The sequence below is a fragment of the Danio rerio genome, chromosome 23, assembly GCF_049306965.1.
Source record: "Danio rerio strain Tuebingen ecotype United States chromosome 23, GRCz12tu, whole genome shotgun sequence".
Lineage (NCBI taxonomy): Eukaryota > Metazoa > Chordata > Actinopteri > Cypriniformes > Danionidae > Danio > Danio rerio.
Window position 1 is genome coordinate 38752860 of NC_133198.1, and position 19354 is coordinate 38772213.

Consider the following 19354-nt stretch of genomic DNA (forward strand, 5'->3'; position numbering starts at 1 on the left):
TGGGGTGAGGTGCAAAATGTTTAATAACAATTTTTAGTGTTCTAAGCCTCTCTTATTATTGTGGGAAAATGTACTTTTTGGCTTTACTGTTGACCCTTGAAAAGAGGAAATTGTTTTTATTTAACTAATTTACTTATATTATTGGTGGCGCAGTGGATAGCGCTGTTACCTCACAGCAAGAAAATTGCTGATTTGAGTTTTGTGGAGTTTGCATATTCTCCCTTGTGTTCATGTGGGTTTCTTGCAGGTGCTCCGGTTTCCCTCACAGTTAAGACATGCGCTATAAGTGAATTGAGTAAGCTAAACTGGCCGTAGTGTATGTGTGTGAATGGGAGTGTATGGGAGTACTGGGTTGCAGCTTGAAGGGCATCCGCTGCGTGAAACATATGCTGGATAAGTTGGCGGTTCATTCTGCTGTGGCGACCCCAGATTAATAAAGGGACTAAACCGAAAAGAAAATGTAGATGTTAAAAAAAAATTATATTCATAAATTTTAACATTTATGTTAAAATGTTAAAATGTTATATGCTGTTCTTTAAATAAAAATAAATAAATAAAGCATGTCTAAAATGACGTTGATATGAACAAAATATGCCATGTATTCAACATAAGAGGAGGAATTGCAGCTGTTTATTGATATTACGGACGTCTCGATTAAAACTGCACTGTAAAAATGCAAAAACAAAAAAACCTCCAGACGCCCATTACACAGCAGCAGCAGGATGTCTATGAAGAGTTTATTTGCAAAACTGATACCTCCATTTTATAGAAATATTATGTTTTTTAATGTGTATTGAAGAGTACAATTGCAAAAAAAAATTCTATATTTATAGAAATAAAACTCTTGATATATCACCATTTTAAAATATACAGTAAGACTGTTTAGAGATGGTGTCAATTTGACTGGCCACCCAATGGATGCAAACACAATGAAGAGAGATAGTACTATATTCCAACTCATTATCTGCATTATATGATTTTTACAGTAATTAAAGAGATCATCTTTAAGACAGGAGTTTCTGTATGAAATTTGTACAACATTTATGCTAAATTGAAAGCATAACAAAGATTTATGAATACATCCTCATGTAGAGAAGTAGAAGTAAATGAGTTGGCAGATAAGCTGACTTAAACTTGCTCTGAGAAATGCTGTCAAACACAGTTTTACTTCATATATATATATATATATATATATATATATATATATATATATATATATATATATATATATATATATATATATATATATATATATATATATATATATATATAAGGGTTTTGATTAGTAAATTTGCATCAATGTATGTTTGTACTGTTCAGACGTGAATGGGTTAAGTCTAACAGCGCCGCAGTCGCATTCCAGCCAGCGATGACGCGCTTCCTGTGACGCAGTGAGATTTTAAAACATTGTCCTTCTCAGTAATGGCGGCTTCGTTCCCTTCGCCTTCGCAAAATAACAATAAATGGTACTTCACGCGCGAACAAATCGAAAACAGTCCATCTCGCCGAGCGGGACTTGATCCCGACAAAGAGCTCTCGTACCGACAGCAAGCTGCTAACCTGCTGCAGGACATGGGACAGCGGCTCAACGTGTATCTTTTTCAGTTAGGCAGGCGTCGGTCTCGGCAGCTGCTCCGAGGAGGCTGACGCCGGTTTGGGCGGCACGAGTGGTGTTGAATTTCAGCGTTATAATGACCTGAAACGGGTCTACCAGTATACACGCCTTTTCAATTGTGAAACTTGTGGATTAAGGCGAACGGAATAAAGGATTAATGTCCCAATTTTGCGTTTATTTTTTGGTTTGGTGTAGGCCTCAAGGCCTAACTGGAGGTGTCTCTGCCATTGAACAATAGCGTAGCCGGTGTCACAGCCATTCCCAATATGAATTTGACTCTGTTTACTTCATTACATCATTTGTTTATACTCTAAAATGAGGCGTTTATGTCATTTATGCCATTTCAAATATATATGTAAATATAGTAATCAGCATAGTTTCATTTTCCCTTTTCAGGGTGGCTCTGTTACAGTAACATGACATTTAAGTTAGTATATAGAGGAAATATGAGCTGTCCTGCTTTATCTTATGTTACTAATGTGCTTTAGATTAATGAAAACCAGCCATTTTCGTCTTATTTGTCGTTCTGAGTACTTTCACTTTTAACTTTACTGGTGCTAAAGGGTATCAAATGAACTGGCAATCTCTCTTATTGAAATAAAAATACCAGAGGCTTAGATAAAACGAATCTGTGACTGACAAGGTCATATTTTGCATGATATATTGGACAGAAGTGCCTTCAGACTGTTTATTTTTGTTATTTTAATGAATTACAATCCTTAACTTTGGACACTCAGCTCACAACTCACAATTAACACTGCCATTGTGTATATGCATCGCTTTTACATGGTCCAGTCCTTCACTCGCTTCCACCGGAATGTATGTGTCTTCTTTCATATACGCGTTTCAAATAAAACATGCTGGCTGCATTGAACAAGATAATAATCTCTTAATGTCCCGTGTTGTTCAGGTGATTGCTCCTGCAGCTCTGTTTTTAGCAGCGAAGGTGGAGGAACAGCCCCGTAAGCTGGAGCATGTGATTAAGGTGACCCATGCATGTCTCAATCCTCAGGACCCATCACCGGACACCAGGAGTGATGTAAGTAATACTGTACTGTATATGGATTATGGCCTTAAAAACATTGGTTTTGTCTACGTTATTTGTTTAAATGTTACTTGATCTTTTGGGTACACTTCATTTTAAGGTGTTAGAGTTTAGTTGTATTTAAGTATTGACTGATGGAAGTTAACAACTGTGTATTTACTATAGGGTTTGAAATAGAGTTTTGGCTTAGGGTTAGTTGCATGTAGTTTTGCATTTTTTGTACGGCATTGAATTCGTTTCAGTTATAAATTTTAATACTAAACTAAAAAACTGAAACTAAAGTAAATGATAATAAAAAATGTTCTTTGGAGTGAACTTGCTTTAATTTTTCAGAGTCCTGAGTGAGTGCTGTTTTTTTCACCTATTTTTGTTTCTGAATGTAACTATTTTGTAGTTGTTTTATCTAAATTATTTAATTGACCAACAGTTCATAACTCCATGATACCAGATCAGACAAGTTTCTATCGACTAATCAAAATATCCATTTTAGGTACATTTACATGACAATGGTCTACTAAACTCAGATTTATTTCCTTCGTTGAAAAAAAAGAGCTGCTCCGGCAATACAACCGAAAATGTCATGATCGGCTGATACCAAGTACCAATTCCGATGCTTGTTTACCTGTGCCATTGCATAAAGCACCTTTCCCCAAGTATGACACTTTAAGGCTGAATTATACTTCTGCATTAGTGATTGCCATAACCCATGGCACATATCTTGCATTTAGTCATGCTTTTATATTTCTGGTTTCTGTTAGTGTTGCGCTGACTGTAACACTACCGAAACGCAGGCTGGCAGGGGGGATTCTATATTTTTCTGTGCCGAGTTTCTTCACGGGTGTTTTGTTTTTACTGGAAATACTTTTAATGCAAACTCACTGTACAAGTAGCTCAAACTCACTCATTCAGAGGTTAAGAACCAGCAGAACTAAGCATGGACCTAAGATTCTGACGGTATAAAAACCTAGGGTAAAAATATCACTGTATTGTGACTACTGCTCTAAAATCTATTCTTTCTTTAGGGTAATGTCTGGGTAAAAAACTTTTGAACACATTATTTTTTATTTTGAGAAACATTTAAAATATTTTGGTGCAGTAAACATGTCATGCTAAATTAATTATTCACTTGAGCTGTCTTCATTTGCTTCAAAAACAGATTTTTTAGCAATTTAAAATGGCGTCTTCAGATAAATATTCTCACCAGGAGATTCTGTTGCCCTAAAAAAACAAACAAAAAAAACGTAAAAAAAGAAATCGTACACATCTCTTAGGAAAATTTTGATGGTTTTAAAACCTTGACCTTTTAAAACCGCGGTAACCTTGAAAACGGTTATCGTCCCATGCCTACGTGTAACAACTTTAATCATAAACACAAAACAAATATCTTCATCTAGAGCTTCTCCACAGGGACTCAATATTTGTTAAACACTCACGCCAAGGAGCTCGCTCCTCTCCTGCAACTCTCGGCCCCGATCACAATCATCAATGCTATCAAGCCAAGCGGTCACATATCTTGCACTATGCATTGGCGTAACATGTAGTTAAGTTTTTTTTGAGAGGTGCATTTAAGGGTTGGCAGTAGCGAAGGGTATGACTCTGTGTGCGCCAGACCAATTGCGTGCACTCACCTAGGGCTGCACAATATATCGTTTCAGCATCGATATCACAATGTGCGGATCTGCAATGTTGAGTCAGATTTATAGTTAACCAGGAGACACAGAACACATGTGATTGTAGAGTCTCTGCAAAGTTGTTGTTGTTTTGCTCAAAATGAGTTGGATACAAGATATTCTGACATTTTGAGGTGTAACAAAGATTTTTATTATTTTTATGATGAAGACTATACAGTGTTATTTTACTATTGCTCTGCAAAAAAATGCTTTTATTACTTTTAATTTTTGCCTGATTCAAATATCCAAATTTCAAACCAAAAGTATTACAATATTGTTTACTTACCCTGCCGGCAGATTATTTTGCTTGTTTAAAAGAAAAATGTCTTAATTTTGATATTTCTGGGGGGGAAAAAACTATATTTTTGCAATATTTGTTTCTTGATTTAAGAATATAGATATTTGGAAAAATATTTTTTGCATTGTGATCTACATTTATGTACCAGAAAATCGTTAAATAGATCTATTCAATCCATCTGGTGAAATTGTATTCATATCGCAGTATATATTGCTAATATCACAATATTAAGTTTTCCAATATAATGCAGTCCTACCTTTGACGTAGAACAAAGTATAAACCAGCCTTAAGGATTGATTTCTAAAATCTATTCTTAAATATAATGCTGGTCTTCTATGTTATGCTATAGCAGTTTTACAGAAAATAACAGATGAAATGGAGAATCAGTGATCACCCACCCCCACATGCATCATTATCTGTTCTTACGTGTAGCATTAATAAGTATAACCCGGATTCCTCTATTTGGAAAGTTCCAAAAAAAGTCTTACTGTGATCAATTAATTCGTCCACGAGGTCAGTTTTAGTGGTTACCGATCCAGTCATGAAATGTGATTATCGGCCGTTATCGATCTCCAGCCAATCAACCGGAGCATCCCTATTTGAAGTGTTCAATCACAATTAAAGAACTTGTTTTCAAAGAACTGTGGAAATTATCAAAAATGCTGTATTTAGTGCTGGGCGATTTGCAACTGGATTACAATTAATGAACTATTATTTATTTATTGCATTTTTTTGCCCTCATAGTTCACTGACAAGTTTTGTTCATTTAAATGCTCGCATATTGCAGGTGAGAGATTTCTGAATGAAGGGTTCATCACTTGATTTTAAAATAAATTAAACACACACTATCAATCTATGATTATTTATTGAACATCAACGTTGAACAGCTGAAATTTTAACAGACACTGTCTAAAACTAACAGTCACTTTTTTTCTTATGACAATGTGAAAATAAATAACTTGCACTTTTGGAAACAAAATTAATTATTTTCAATGTTTTTCATAATAAAAGTAGAAAATAAGCAGTATCTCTTCTAAATAACTCTTTTATATTCTTTTATATTAAATACGTTTTTAAACTTCTTGCATTTTTGGTAAACAAATATTTTGATGTAAATAATCATTTTATTCTAGTAGAAAATATGTCGTCTCAAGGCATCTCTGGCGTAGCTTCCAATCATACTCAGTGTAGTGCAAACGTGTGATGTGTAGTATGACCGCTCAAAGGCTATGCCGGACCATACAGGTGCGTTCGATGCAGAAGTATAAATCAGCCTTAACAGAGTGGCTCCACATGTTGTATGGAAAGTAATAGAAAAAACTGATCTGGAAAAATTAGATGTATTATAGTGTCTGAATGTTGATTTCGATTACTTTTTGATTAATCGCCCAGCCCTTGCTGTATTTTGTATCGTCACTTAATAAGCACTACACATCTGTTATTTTTAATTTGGCTGTACTCACACATGGCAGTAGATTGAACACATTATATTGCACATGTAGTGTCAATATGCTGTGAATTGTGTTTGTGTCATTTACACAGATACAGTACAGTGCTTCCTACAGGTTTCAAATATACTTGTGGTGGTAGCCGGATTGAAAAATCTTTTACCCACAACACTTTTGGCTTTTCCTGTTAGTAGGTTACAGTTATTGGAATAAAGGCTGTTGAAATAAAAGAAATCCACTATTTCTCTTAGGTTTATACTATTTAGGAGCCATGTGCTCACTGGCAGGTAAAGGCTGCTCTCTTTCTCATTAAAGTTTCTTTATTGGCAAGACATTTACAGTATTGCCGGATCATTTTAGATATGTATAAAGTATGTAATAAATTTACATCATTAAATTAATAAAATATATATAAAATAATAATTGCATATACAAAAAAATAGACATTGTTGCCAAAAATATATAAAATAATTACTAGAATAAAAAGTGTAGATTATTTAAATATGGCAGTCGATTAGCTGATTAAACATTTCTAACGGTGTATAAATATTTTACAGCCAGTATATTTTGTTCTAGTCGTTTATTAAATGATTAATCATTTAATGTTTCTCTCGTGGCTGTATGTGCGCAGTCAGCTGCAAAAAGGTAATGCAAAAACGCATACAAGTAACGGCAACTTTTGAAAGCGAAAGTAAAACTGAGTCCTGGACATTTTGGGAGATTCAGAAACTATGACCGGACGCATTATAAAATTATAGTATTGTTCGTGTATCACCATCAAATATACATGGGTTAATATAGCTGGGCGGCCCACCCAAGTAAAGTCTACATGTGGGAAGCACTGCAATAATTTGACCTTTTTCAAAAATTTGCACCTTGAAACCTGTTTACAGGCCCCTGATATGCAGCTTTATGTATGCGAATAGACTGTCTAAAGCACAGGTGTCAAACTCAGTTCCAAAAGAGCCGCAGCTCTGCACAGTTTAGTTCCAACCCTAATTAAACACACCTGATCAAACTAATTGAGTCCTTCAGGCTTGTTTGAAACCTGCAGGTAAGTGTGTTGGAGCAGGGTTGGAACTAAACTGTGCAGGGCTTCGGCCCTCCAGGAATTGAGTTTGACACCCCTGGTCTAAATGTATAAAACGTTTTCTGAGTTGAATCAATGTCATGTAAATGTCCTTTAATCACAAGCAGCAGAAGCTGTAACATTGCTTTTCTTCTGAACAGGTCATATAACCCACATACTATCCTTTTTTTCTGCCTAAATGATTACAGTTTTTTTTCTTTTTAGGTTGGATATGTGTAATCCTCATTCTGTTGTGTTAGTTTCACTCATATGCCTCTCAATGTCATTTGTTGATGAGCCGATGGGTGTAAAGTTGTATGATAAGATGCTCATTGGCTTGGGTCAAAAACAGGGTCGTAGTAATGTGATGAGAGCGTGTAGTCCTTGACCAAGAGACCATGTGAGTAACCTGCCTGTCCTCTCAATCTCAGACATACCTGCAACAAGCCCAAGACCTGGTCATTCTTGAGAGCATAATACTCCAGACCCTGGGTAAGTTTGGAAAGGAGAGAATGGGTCAGTGAATCACCATGCTAGAGAGATGCACCAATGACCACATTTGTTCCCATTCACTGATAATTCACAGGAGTCTACAGGACTATTGAGCATCATCACCATGCCAATCTGGCCGCTCACCCTTTCTGTGGTTTTACAAAGGCTTTAATTTTTGTGCTAAGAGTATAATCTTGACTACTACACTAAGGACTAAGGGTAATAATATACCAGTATCAGCCTCAATCTGCTTAAAAAAAGCTTGTATGCATTATTGTGTGCAAAAAAAAATCAAATGCACTACTTGGTTAAAATGTGTGACTGCCAAAGACAGGAAATAATATTTGTCACTAATAGTTTTATCTTTGTACTATATATGGGTCAAAGACTAGAGGTCCCATTTTGGAGTCCACTACTGCGCATCAAACACATTTTCAAAATGCAAGTAATGAATCTTCTTATGTATTTATTTATATTAGGGCTGCGCAATATACTGTTTCATTATCAATATCACAATGTGCGCATCCGCTACAGTCACATCGCAAGATTTGCAATGTTAAGTCTGAATTATAGTTGAACAGAAACTATAGAATTGTATTTAATCAATGTATGTCTATGGAATTTAAATGAGTTTTGCTAACAAAAAAGTGTTTTTCTTGCTTCAAATTTTTGTCTTGTTTCCAGTCCAAATATTTACATTTCAAAAGGAAAGCAAGTTTATTGTACTTGCCCCACTGGCAGATAGTTTAGCTTGCTTTAACTCTTAAATTAAGTTAAAGACAATACAATATTTTTGCATGCTCCAAGAATTTTTGGATGCTTGGATTAGAAATCAGTCAAAGCAAAGTAAGAAAAGCTTTTTTTGCATTGTGATTATTTCATTTTTGTACCTGAATACTATTAGACTCCCAGATAACCATCAAATAGTGCTATTCAAACTATCTTGTGAAACACAGAAATATAGCAATATCAGATTTTTCCCATGTCGTGCAGCCCTTATATATATATATATATATATATATATATATATATATATATATATATATATATATATATATAAATATATTATATATATATATATATATATATATATATATATATATATATATATATATATATATATATATATATATATATATATATATAAATAATCAAATATATTAATATATAAATGTCAAAATAAAACTCTTGCTCCATCGTCATTAAGTAACATGCTAATTTTGTACACCCAGTGGGTCATAGGACTGCTGATTACCAAATTAAAGCATTTTATAGCTGCATGGAGATCCTTAAAAGTACTGTTTCGTGTCCTGGGCATGTAAAACTTTCATCAGTTGATTCTTATATGGTTATATGAAGTTTTTTTTTCATATAAACTGTTACACTGAATGACATTTTAATGGGTGACTTTTGTAAGCCATTGAAAATTGTGATAAATTTTTGGCTCTAAAATAACCAGGACACATTCTGATGATGTCTTCGACCCATATACAGATAAGTTTGAGTGATGTAAACTATAACAATGGACCTAACTTAATTTCTGTATTACATTTTTAATTTCCATAGCTTCCAAAAATCCAGAAATGTCCACACATTGATAATGTTATGACAGCTGTTTTAACGTTAAGATATGATTAAATCGGCTCTAGTTACAGTTATGAAATAGTTTGACAGCAAGCAGGAAAAGTTAATGGGCCAATGACATTACATATACCAAAATAAAATACACCATATTAAAATGGTCTATAAGATAAATCACAGTTTATCTTTCTGACTGGAAAAAATATGATTTTAATTGTTGTGTTTTATTGTTTAATTCTTTTTATAGTGTGCAGTTTTCCAATATTTATCCTTATTCTAGTGCTTATTCATATGAGCTTTACCCTTTCTTATGTAGGACTATTTATATTATATTAAACTGATTATTTAGCTGGTAATCATACCTGCCTACATCATATCATGATAACCCTCAAGTGCACAATTGTGTTTATTTCGCTTTGACTTTGAAAAATTCTGTTCTCATGTTCGTAATGGTGTTTTGGTCTGAGCGTTTTGACTATAACCAAATTGCCCCACAGGCCACTTGCATGGAGCTTTCTCAGATTTCTGACCGCTCAAGCACTGGAAGACCCATGTTTGTGATTCACTCACTCATCCTGTATATTGTGTGTGGGGCTTCATGTCTGAGGAGCCATTACAGTTCAGACGAAAAGCTAAAATAGTGTCTCTCTCTCTCTCTCATCTGCTCTCTTGCGTTCAGGTTTTGAGATCACCATTGATCATCCTCACACACATGTTGTCAAGTGTACTCAGCTTGTGCGAGGTGAGAACCAGCTGCTCACTCTAAACTGTGCTTCGTATTGCTCAGTAAAGGGTACGTCTAGCACACCAAGCTCACAGATTTCACGTCTGATCATGAGCTTTCCTTTTATTGTTCCAGCGAGTAAGGATTTGGCTCAGACTTCATATTTCATGGCAACAAACAGGTATGTCGGCTTTTAAGACCATTACCTTACTACTCTAATACATTTGCTGCCGAATATGTAAACTAGCAAAGTCAAGTACACGATTTGCTGTATGCAAGAAGTGTGAGGTTATATTTACGTTTAACCTTCAACTGGCAAATTAAATGAATTTAGAAGTAATGTCACATGCAATATTGGGTTATTTTTTTTAAATAATACAAGGTTATTAATGGTTTCTCAAATATATGTTTGTTTTTTTCTTGTGTTTTTTCAGTCTTCACTTGACTACGTTCTGTCTGCAGTACAGTCCACCAATTGTAGCTTGTGTTTGTATTCATCTGGCCTGTAAATGGTCCAACTGGGAGATTCCCGTTTCCACAGATGGCAAACACTGGTGGCAGTATGTTGACCCCACTGTGACTCTTGAGCTATTGGATGGTATGTACATCTAGTTTGTTTTTTCTTTTTCTTTTCTTTTTCTTTTTTATGAAGAAATTTAATAAATATTGAGTATTTTTTTGTCCAAATACTAAAAAAAAATGAATTCTTATTTCACAGAGCTCACTCATGAGTTCCTGCAGATCTTGGAAAAGACACCCAGCCGCTTAAAACGCACCAGAAACTGGAAAGTAAGTAGCTTTGCCTCCATTTCTGCATTCATTTACAGATAACTTCTTTGTATTGGATAGGAAGTACGGTTTAGACGTTTGTGAAGGATCAGTAGAGTTGTGAACATCTTTAAAAATGTAAAAAAATAAACTAAAATACTGCAAACAAACATTTTGATCTTAAATAGAGTAAAATCTACTGTTTTGAAGTGTTTAAACAATTATTATACCTTAATTATTAATATCAATGTTTAAATTGAGTGGATCAAAACCTTTTATCAAAGTAGTTTTAAAGCTGTGCACGCAAACAAGGAATTTTTGGTGGGTTTTTTTTTGGCTCAGGATACATACAGTGCATACACACACATATATATATATATATATATATATATATATATATATATATATATATATATATATATATATATATATATATACATATTTATATATATATATATATATATATATATATATATATATATATATATATATATATATATATATATATATATATATATATATATATATATAGACCTCCTCTCCCTCAGTCATCTTTCCATCAAGGAAATTTCATCAGTGCTTCCCACACATAGACTTTACTTTAGTTATAATAATGACTTTACTAAATACTCAGCGGATGAAATTACATCTTAATTGGTTGCAGAATATTTGTACACCATTAGAATTTTTTTTACACTCATTTATCTTTTTTAAATAATATACTTATTACCTGAGAATTTTACAGATTTTTGTCTGTATTTATTCCTTGTTTCTATTATGTATATTATAAAATATTTTATTAATTTGATGTCAATAAATTTATTATTGCATCTAATATGCTTTGGCAATACTGTACAAATTGTCATGCCAATAAAGCAACCTGAACTTGAATGGGAGATAGAGAGAAGTAGATTTTTACCTGTTGCATGGCTCCTAAATAGTATAAAATAGAAAAAGTGTATTTTTTATTTATTTATAAACTTTAAAATTATTCAAATGAAAAAAAAAGATTAAAATGGATAATAATAAAAATAGTGTTAAAATCCAATAGTTTTTTGTCGCATATAGTTAACTATTTATGTGCTGCGGGTAAAATCTTATCTACCACCACAAGCTTATTTCAAACCTGTGGGAAGCACTGTATGTATATAAATATATCTTGATGGTTATATTAATACTATAGTAATATAGTAATAATACTATAATACAGTATAATAGTACAGTGTAATAGTACTATATTTAGAACAATAGTATTGTACCACAGGACAATTTTTATAAAGTTTTTTGATCCACTTCAAATGTTGACTACTTGTCAGGAATATTTCATAGCAAGTTAGTTACTTTCCTTAAAAACTCAGCGCATACTTCTGTACTGTATTTTAACACTCCAAATGCATCTTTCTAATGTTTCCTCGTTTGTTGCTCCTCAGGCTGCAGGTCAAACTGCTAAGAAATCGAAAGTGCAGGATGGCGATCAGTCTGAAGCCATCATGAACATGATCTCAATGTCGTCGTCCGACAGCACATTGGCAGGACTGACGAGCCTCTCCGCTCCGCCCACCGGTTCCTCCATGGACTCTTGTGCAGACGAGCACAGCGCCGCTGCCTCCGCTCAACACTGGCAGCCTCCCAGCAAAGAGCAGCCCACTGCCAACGAGCTCCACGCACCCGCCAAAGTCTCTCTGAGCGAGTATCGGGCCAAACATGCGGACGAGTTGGCGGCACAGAAGCGGGAGCTGAAGAACATGGAGGCCAGTGTGAAGCAGGGATACGCCACTGCCGCCCAGGCCCTAATGAACCAGCAGAGGAAAGATAAACACCATCACCACCAGCAGACCAGCGCCTCAGACACCAACAACCCATCCCCAATCGTCTTGAAGATCCCGCTGGATGAGCGATCGGAGCGAAGTTCCATAAAGATGCGCTTACCTGTGCCAGGTCAGTCGACTTGTTTGTATTTATTGAAGAATGATGTACCACCAATGTTTAACCACTGTCATTTTGGAAAAAAATTCATTTCGATCATCGAAAGGTTTAAAAAAAACAAACAAAAACATTAATCAATTAATTATGGGCGAGGCATGGCCATAATGCATATAATGGAAAAAAAATTGATCAGTTTTTAAAAATAATGTTAGAAATATGATGAAATCCTGTCAATGAAACCACGAACGCATGACGAGCACTTTGATCATGAGAAGCAGCAGCTAGAAAGGAATAGTTTGCTCAGGTGAAGAGTGGCTTTGTGCTTATAAACTGAAGACATGATAAATCAGATGACTTTGAAACGTACACCAGCCGTTGTGTTTCTTACCTCTTGGTTTCGAGTGTGGTCCTGGAAAATCTCTTTTCGAAGGGATATATACGCCTTCCTCTTAGCCCTATGCCTTCAAGCTAGAGAATTGGGACATCTCTACCCATTCACGTAAATGCGCAAAACGAGGGGGAAGGGCTAAGGGGTAGAATTTGGATTGGGTCTTCGTCATTGCCTGTTTGACAACAATAATCCCATTACATTCAATAATTTCCCCCCTTATCCCAGGATGAATTTTAAGTTATCAAAAGTTTACCCGAAACATTATAGCTTGTTTTTAATGTAAATTTGTACTTTAATTTAATTATTTGTCATTTTATTTATCTTGCATGATCTCTTATTGAAATATGATGCTGTTTTTAAAGTTATTGTGTGATATGTTTTTTATCTACAGTTGAAGTTGGAATTATTTTCCCCCCTCTGTATACCCCCCCATCAGTTTTTTTAACACATTTCTAAACATAATTGTTTTAATAACTCATTTATATTAACTGATTTCTGTTATCTTTGCCATGATGACAGTATTAATATTTTACTAGTTATTTTTCAAGACTCTAATATTTAGCTTAACGTTCCATTTAACTAGGTTAACTAGGCAAATTGGGTTAATTAGACAGACAATCAAAAAATAAATATTGCTTAAGGGGGCTAATAATATTGACCTTAAAATGGTTTCAAAAAAATTAAAAGCTGCTTTTATTCAAGCCTAATACTGTGAAAAATTCTTTGCCTTGTTAAACATCATTTGGGAATTTGAAAAAGGAAAAAAAAATCACAGCAGGGCTAATAATTTGACTTCAACTGTACATTGATCTTGCCATAAAATATGCATGTGTTGCTGATGTGCCAAACTTGAACTTGCCAGGTCAATCCGGCGGGGGTCACAGCCACAGCAGTGGCAGCAGCAGCCGAGGATCAGACCAGGACATCAAAGTGCGCATTCGGGTTCCAGACAGGCGAGGCGGATCTGGAGAAGACGGGAAAAGTCGCGAAAAACACAGAGAGCGATCCAACCACCACCACCATCATCACCACCACCACCACCACTCTTCCTCCTCCAGCGCCGGTTCCCTCTCAGCATCGTCTTCCTCATCCTCAGCACAAAAACACTCAGCCGGCTCTTCAGGAAGTAGCAAAAAGCTCTCAGGTGATTCAGTGCGGACGAGCTCTTCATCAATGTCGCGAAAACGAACCCACATGCCAGACCCTTCCTCCTCCAGCACCCACTCGTCCTCAAAAGTCAGCAAATCGTCCAGAAACTCATTTCAGTTGCCCACGCTCCCTGGAGTGCCGTCTCATGTGATGCCCGACATCCTTCCCTCGCTGCACCATCAGGGAAACTATTCGCACTCCAAGACGGACAAAGCGGATACAAACGGTCACAACGCGGCCGGACAGTCGAACGAGTACCAGGACACGTTTGACATGTTGAACTCGCTGCTCAGTGCGCAGGGCGTCCAGCCGGCACAACCTCAGATATTTGACTACCGCTCTCAGTACGGAGAGTTTCGCTATAGCAGTGGCGCTCGCGGAGGAGCACAGCCGCCACCTTTACCCTCAGAACCACCTCCACCTCTGCCCCCATTGCCCAAATAAAGCGCCCCTCGCATCATCCGTCCACACACGCTGATCAAATCAGTGCTTTCGGGAGTCCTGTGTGCATCTAACTTTAGTGTGATGTCGCGTTTGACAGCAGAGTAATGTAAGGCAAAAAAAGCCCTAATGTTGTCTTGCGTCTTTGTGTGTGTGTGCGTGCGCAAGCGAGTACGTTCACAACACCCCATCTGTGGCAATAATGTTAAAGTAGAACAAAATATTGCAAAAAAAAAAGGCAAAAATGTTATTTATTGAAACGAGAAAAAAAATAATTGTACATACTACTATTTTTTGATGTCGTTCACTTTTATATCCGCGCTAACAGAAAAGCATAATGGAATTAAGGGTAATGTATTACTGAATGAGAGGGACTCGCGGTCCTCTTTAAAAAAAAAAAAGTGTAACCTTGAATGCAAAAATGGAAAATGTTCGCTAACAATATATATGTGTCTTTTTTATGGAGTATGGTATTTATTATTAGCCTTTTAAATCCATAGTTATTAGCAGTCGTTGCTTGAATGCGTCTCCAGACGAGATCTGGATTTATTTTTATACTGTTGTAAGTAAACCTGCTTCCCAGTCTGTATTTACTTGATGTGTGTCATGAGAAATGGACACGCACACAAACACAAATCACCAATATTCGCATCATAATGTGTTCCTAAATTCACGAATAGTTTCATTTTTGTTTTGTTTGGTAAATATTTTTGCTTTCAACTTCTATTAATGGTGAAAATTGACGACTATTTAAAAGAAAAAAACCTAAAAAAAAAAAAAAAATTAAGCAAGTCGTTTTTTGGAAGGTATGTTCACTAGACTTACAGTTCTAGCCTCCGAGGCAGATGCAGTCATTGTTTTAAATGGTTGTAGAATATCACACTCATTTATAATACACTATACACAGCAGTATGTTGTACACTCTACATCCTTTTATTTATTTCAGTTCAGTTTTTTCATGTATAGACAGTTTTATCCTAATGTAACTGACCTATAAATGGCCCTCAGACTTAAATGAATCTGTGATGGACAGAAATGATTGAAAGTACAAGAAGTGTGACGAATATTGGTTTATTTACAAATCACATCCATTCTTTCTGTATTTATGAATGATTCATATTGAACTTGATACTTTAGTTCAGCGTACCTATATTTTATAGCATAGGTCTTAAACTTGATGCCTGGAGGGCCACAGCTCCAGTTTTGCTCCAACACTAATCAAACACAGCTGATCCAAATAATCGAGGTGTTCAAAAGAGTCATGGACACCTTGATTAGTTGGATTAAGTGTTTGATCAGGGTTGGAGCAAAACTGCTCAGCTGTAGCTCTCCTGCCATCGAATGTGAGACCTTTGTTTTATGGGGATACTTCATCCGACAATTAATATTGTCATCATTTAGTTAAAAGTTTTAATCATTAGGCTTTGATGGTTATTGGATCCCAGCATTCTTCAGAAATCTGTTTTGGATGAAATATCGTCTTAAATATAATGTCTGAAATGGTCTTTTAGGTTCATGTTTGTTATATGCCTGCATTTAAACCCTCAACTTGACACTTGTAGAGCCATTAGGGAGCATGCTGACCAGTCATGTTTGTTAGTCTGGTTTCACCCTTTTATTTCTGTTTTTGTTTGTTTTCTAAACACAAACCCAAATGCTATCTCATCTGTGTCTATTTTTGGCATTTTATAATGTAACTGACTTGTAAATGGCCTTTCAGACCCCGTAGATGGACAAAAATGTAATCTGATGAAACGTGTTTCCACCAGTCTTTAGTGGAACTGGTGTGTTTTGTCAGTGATTTATTTATTTGTTTTTTGATTAACGCAGAATAACACGACAGTAAAACATATTTTGTACCTATGAGGGTCTTAAACTAAATTCCTGGAGGGCCAGAATTTTTTTTGCTCCGACCCATTTCAAACAGCTGATACAAATAATCAAGGTGTTCAAGAGTAGTCTTAAACACTTTGATTAATTGGCTCAACTGTGTTTGATAGGGTTGGAGCAAAACGGTGCAGAGATGCGGCCCTCCAGGAATTGAGTTTGAGACCAAAGTTTTACAGGGATTATTCACCCAAAAAAATTAATATTACCAGCCGAAACATTAATCATTGGACCTTGATGGTTATTGGATCCCAGCATCATCAGAAATCTTTTTTTTTTTTTTTTTTGCATCAAATCTCTTTTAAAATATGTTTTAAATGGTTCACACTTGTTATATGCCTGCATTTAAACCTTCAACTTGACATTTGTAGAGCCATTAGGGAGCATGCTGACCATTCATGTTTGTTAAACTGGTTTCACCCTTTTATTTCTGTGTTTTTGTTTTCTAAACACAAACCCAAATGCTATCTCATATGTGTCTATTTTTGGCATTTTATAATGTAACTGACTTGTAAATGGCCTCTCAGACCCTTTGATGGACAGAAATGTAATCTGATGAAACATGTTTCCACCAGTCTTTAGTGGAACTGGTGTGTTTTGTCAGTGATTTCTTTTTTTCATTTATTTTTTGATTAACGCAGAATAACACGACAGTAAAACATATTTTGTACCTATGAGGGTCTCAAACTGAATTCCTGGAGGGCCTCAGCTCTACTCAGTTTGGCTCAAACCCATTTCAAACACAGCTGATCCGAATAATTGAGGTGTTCACAAGAGTCATGAACGCCTTTAGTTGGATCAGGTGTATTTGATCAGGGTTTGAGCAAAACTGTGCAGAGCTGCGGCCCTCCAGGAATTCAGTTTGAGATCTATGATTTAAAGGGGTAGTTCACCAGAAATTGATCATTGTCATTGTTTAATCAACACTTTTTAATATTTTATGCACAAGACAAAAGATCCCCCCCCCCCCCCCCCCGATTTACGTGTTTTTGTGAATTTTTGATTTTTCTTCAGTTTGTTTATGCTTTTGAATAGCATTATGGTAGCTTGATTGTTCCTTCAACAACTTGTGATGTTGAAAAGTTTTTAATAGTTTAAAGTAGGACTGCACAATGTTGGACAAATCTAGCGTTGCAATATTTTTTATTTTGTGATATGTTAGGGTTGCCACGATATTGTAATGTGGTACCAGTCGGTACTGACATTTCAAAAACTTCCATTTCACGTGAACATTTCAGCTCAACAAAAATTGCTGTGATTGGCCATGAAGGTCATCAGTTCACCGAACTCACCGCTGTTTACTGAGTGAAACCACAGATACAGGGTCACTGGAGTGTTTTAAAGCCGCGATTCATAAGCACTCATAGACAAAGCCAGCTGATTGATGTGACTTTAAAACACCCCAGTGTCTCTGTATCTGTGGTTAAACTCAGTAAACAGCGGTGAGTTTGGTGAACTGATGACCTTCACGGCCAATCATAGTCATTACTGTTAAGTGCGTGAACACAACGGCAATCAGTGTTGTTTAAGAACTCGCTCAAATGTTAGCGGGAAATGGACGCTTTTTAAATTGCTGTACCGATTGGTAACGAATTTTAGTATCGTGACAACCGTAATATATATCGCGATATGAACAAAATATTACCAGATAACTTGAATATCTCTATTTGGAAAGAATTTGTTAGATCGATTAGGATGATTTGGCAGTGGGAGTGCCTCTCCATAAAATCTAATAAACAATCTCTAAACTTTTTGGGGTTTCCTGACACATTTTCGATGTGGTCTGCCATTTGCATTGCATTTCTGTATTTGCATGTGTTGTGAGGATCTTTATGCATAGCAATCTATAAATACAATCAAGAAAGAGATACAATTGACAAAGTATTTCTAATAGTATTCAAGTACAGATAAAAGAATTCAATAAAATTAATCGCTATTAAAGTCACAAATGACACAATTTATTATGCCTGAATGCTATACAATCACAGGCATCTAAAACACATGCAAATGCTGAATTATAATCCAGACTCAACATTGTGATGCTCACGATGTGACTTGCGTATGATCACAATGAGATATCAATGATGAAATGATATATTGTGCAGCCCTAGTTTGAAGTTACATATTGTCTGGATTGCTGTTATAAACTACAGTAGAAAAACCTGGTGATAAACTGCCAGAATTCTGTTATTTTACAGACAAAATCTATTTATTTCTATTATACATATATCTGTCTAAATATATGTTTATATATTATGTCTAACACAGTATATTATTTCAATATACTAAAATCCCTTTATTGAATCCTAGACTTGAATTTTTAACATCAAATCTCGACAGCAGAGATCGATAAATTTAATAATGCAATTCATAACCGTAAATAAATTGAACACATCAATACAGAACCTATTAATGGACTTTTTTTGGTTTGTTTTAAAGTGTACATCACTTGGGTTCTGATATTTAAAGTGTAACAATTTTTTAAATATCTTCATTTTTAGCTGAACTATCTCTTTAAATATGGCGTAACAATGTTCCTCTGGGTTCACGTTTGTTATTTGTCTGTTTGAAATCCTCAAAAAGAGCATGCCCATGTTTATTAGTTGAAAGATGTCTTTATTTTTTCTTTGGCTTAACTCTATCGTGCTCATTTTGGTGGCTAATAGACAGTCCAATCTGATGAGCGTTGAATATTTTAAGCCAATCATTTGGTTTTGTGTTTTCATATCCATATCTTGCTTGATTATGTTTTGGTATGTCATTAATAGCACACAGTAAGGCAGATTACTATGGTTCGCATTCTGTGTAACTGAATCAACGGCATGACTTTCATTAATCGATATACAGACA

At 35.4% G+C, this 19354-nt stretch overlaps 1 protein-coding gene across 3 annotated transcripts; it reads left to right on the plus strand.

Moving 5' to 3' along the window:
• Positions 1-1393: 1393 nt before the first annotated feature.
• Positions 1394-16122, plus strand: ccnt1 (cyclin T1). Of its 3 annotated transcripts, NM_001256611.1 has the most exon segments (10): positions 1407-1592; positions 2353-2434; positions 2526-2654; positions 7577-7637; positions 9898-9960; positions 10078-10123; positions 10377-10540; positions 10661-10731; positions 12141-12648; positions 13890-14838. In NM_001256611.1, coding segments are annotated over 10 exon segments (2025 nt in total). In that variant the 5' UTR covers positions 1407-1422; the 3' UTR covers positions 14621-14838.
• The last annotated feature ends 3232 nt before the right edge of the window (positions 16123-19354 follow it).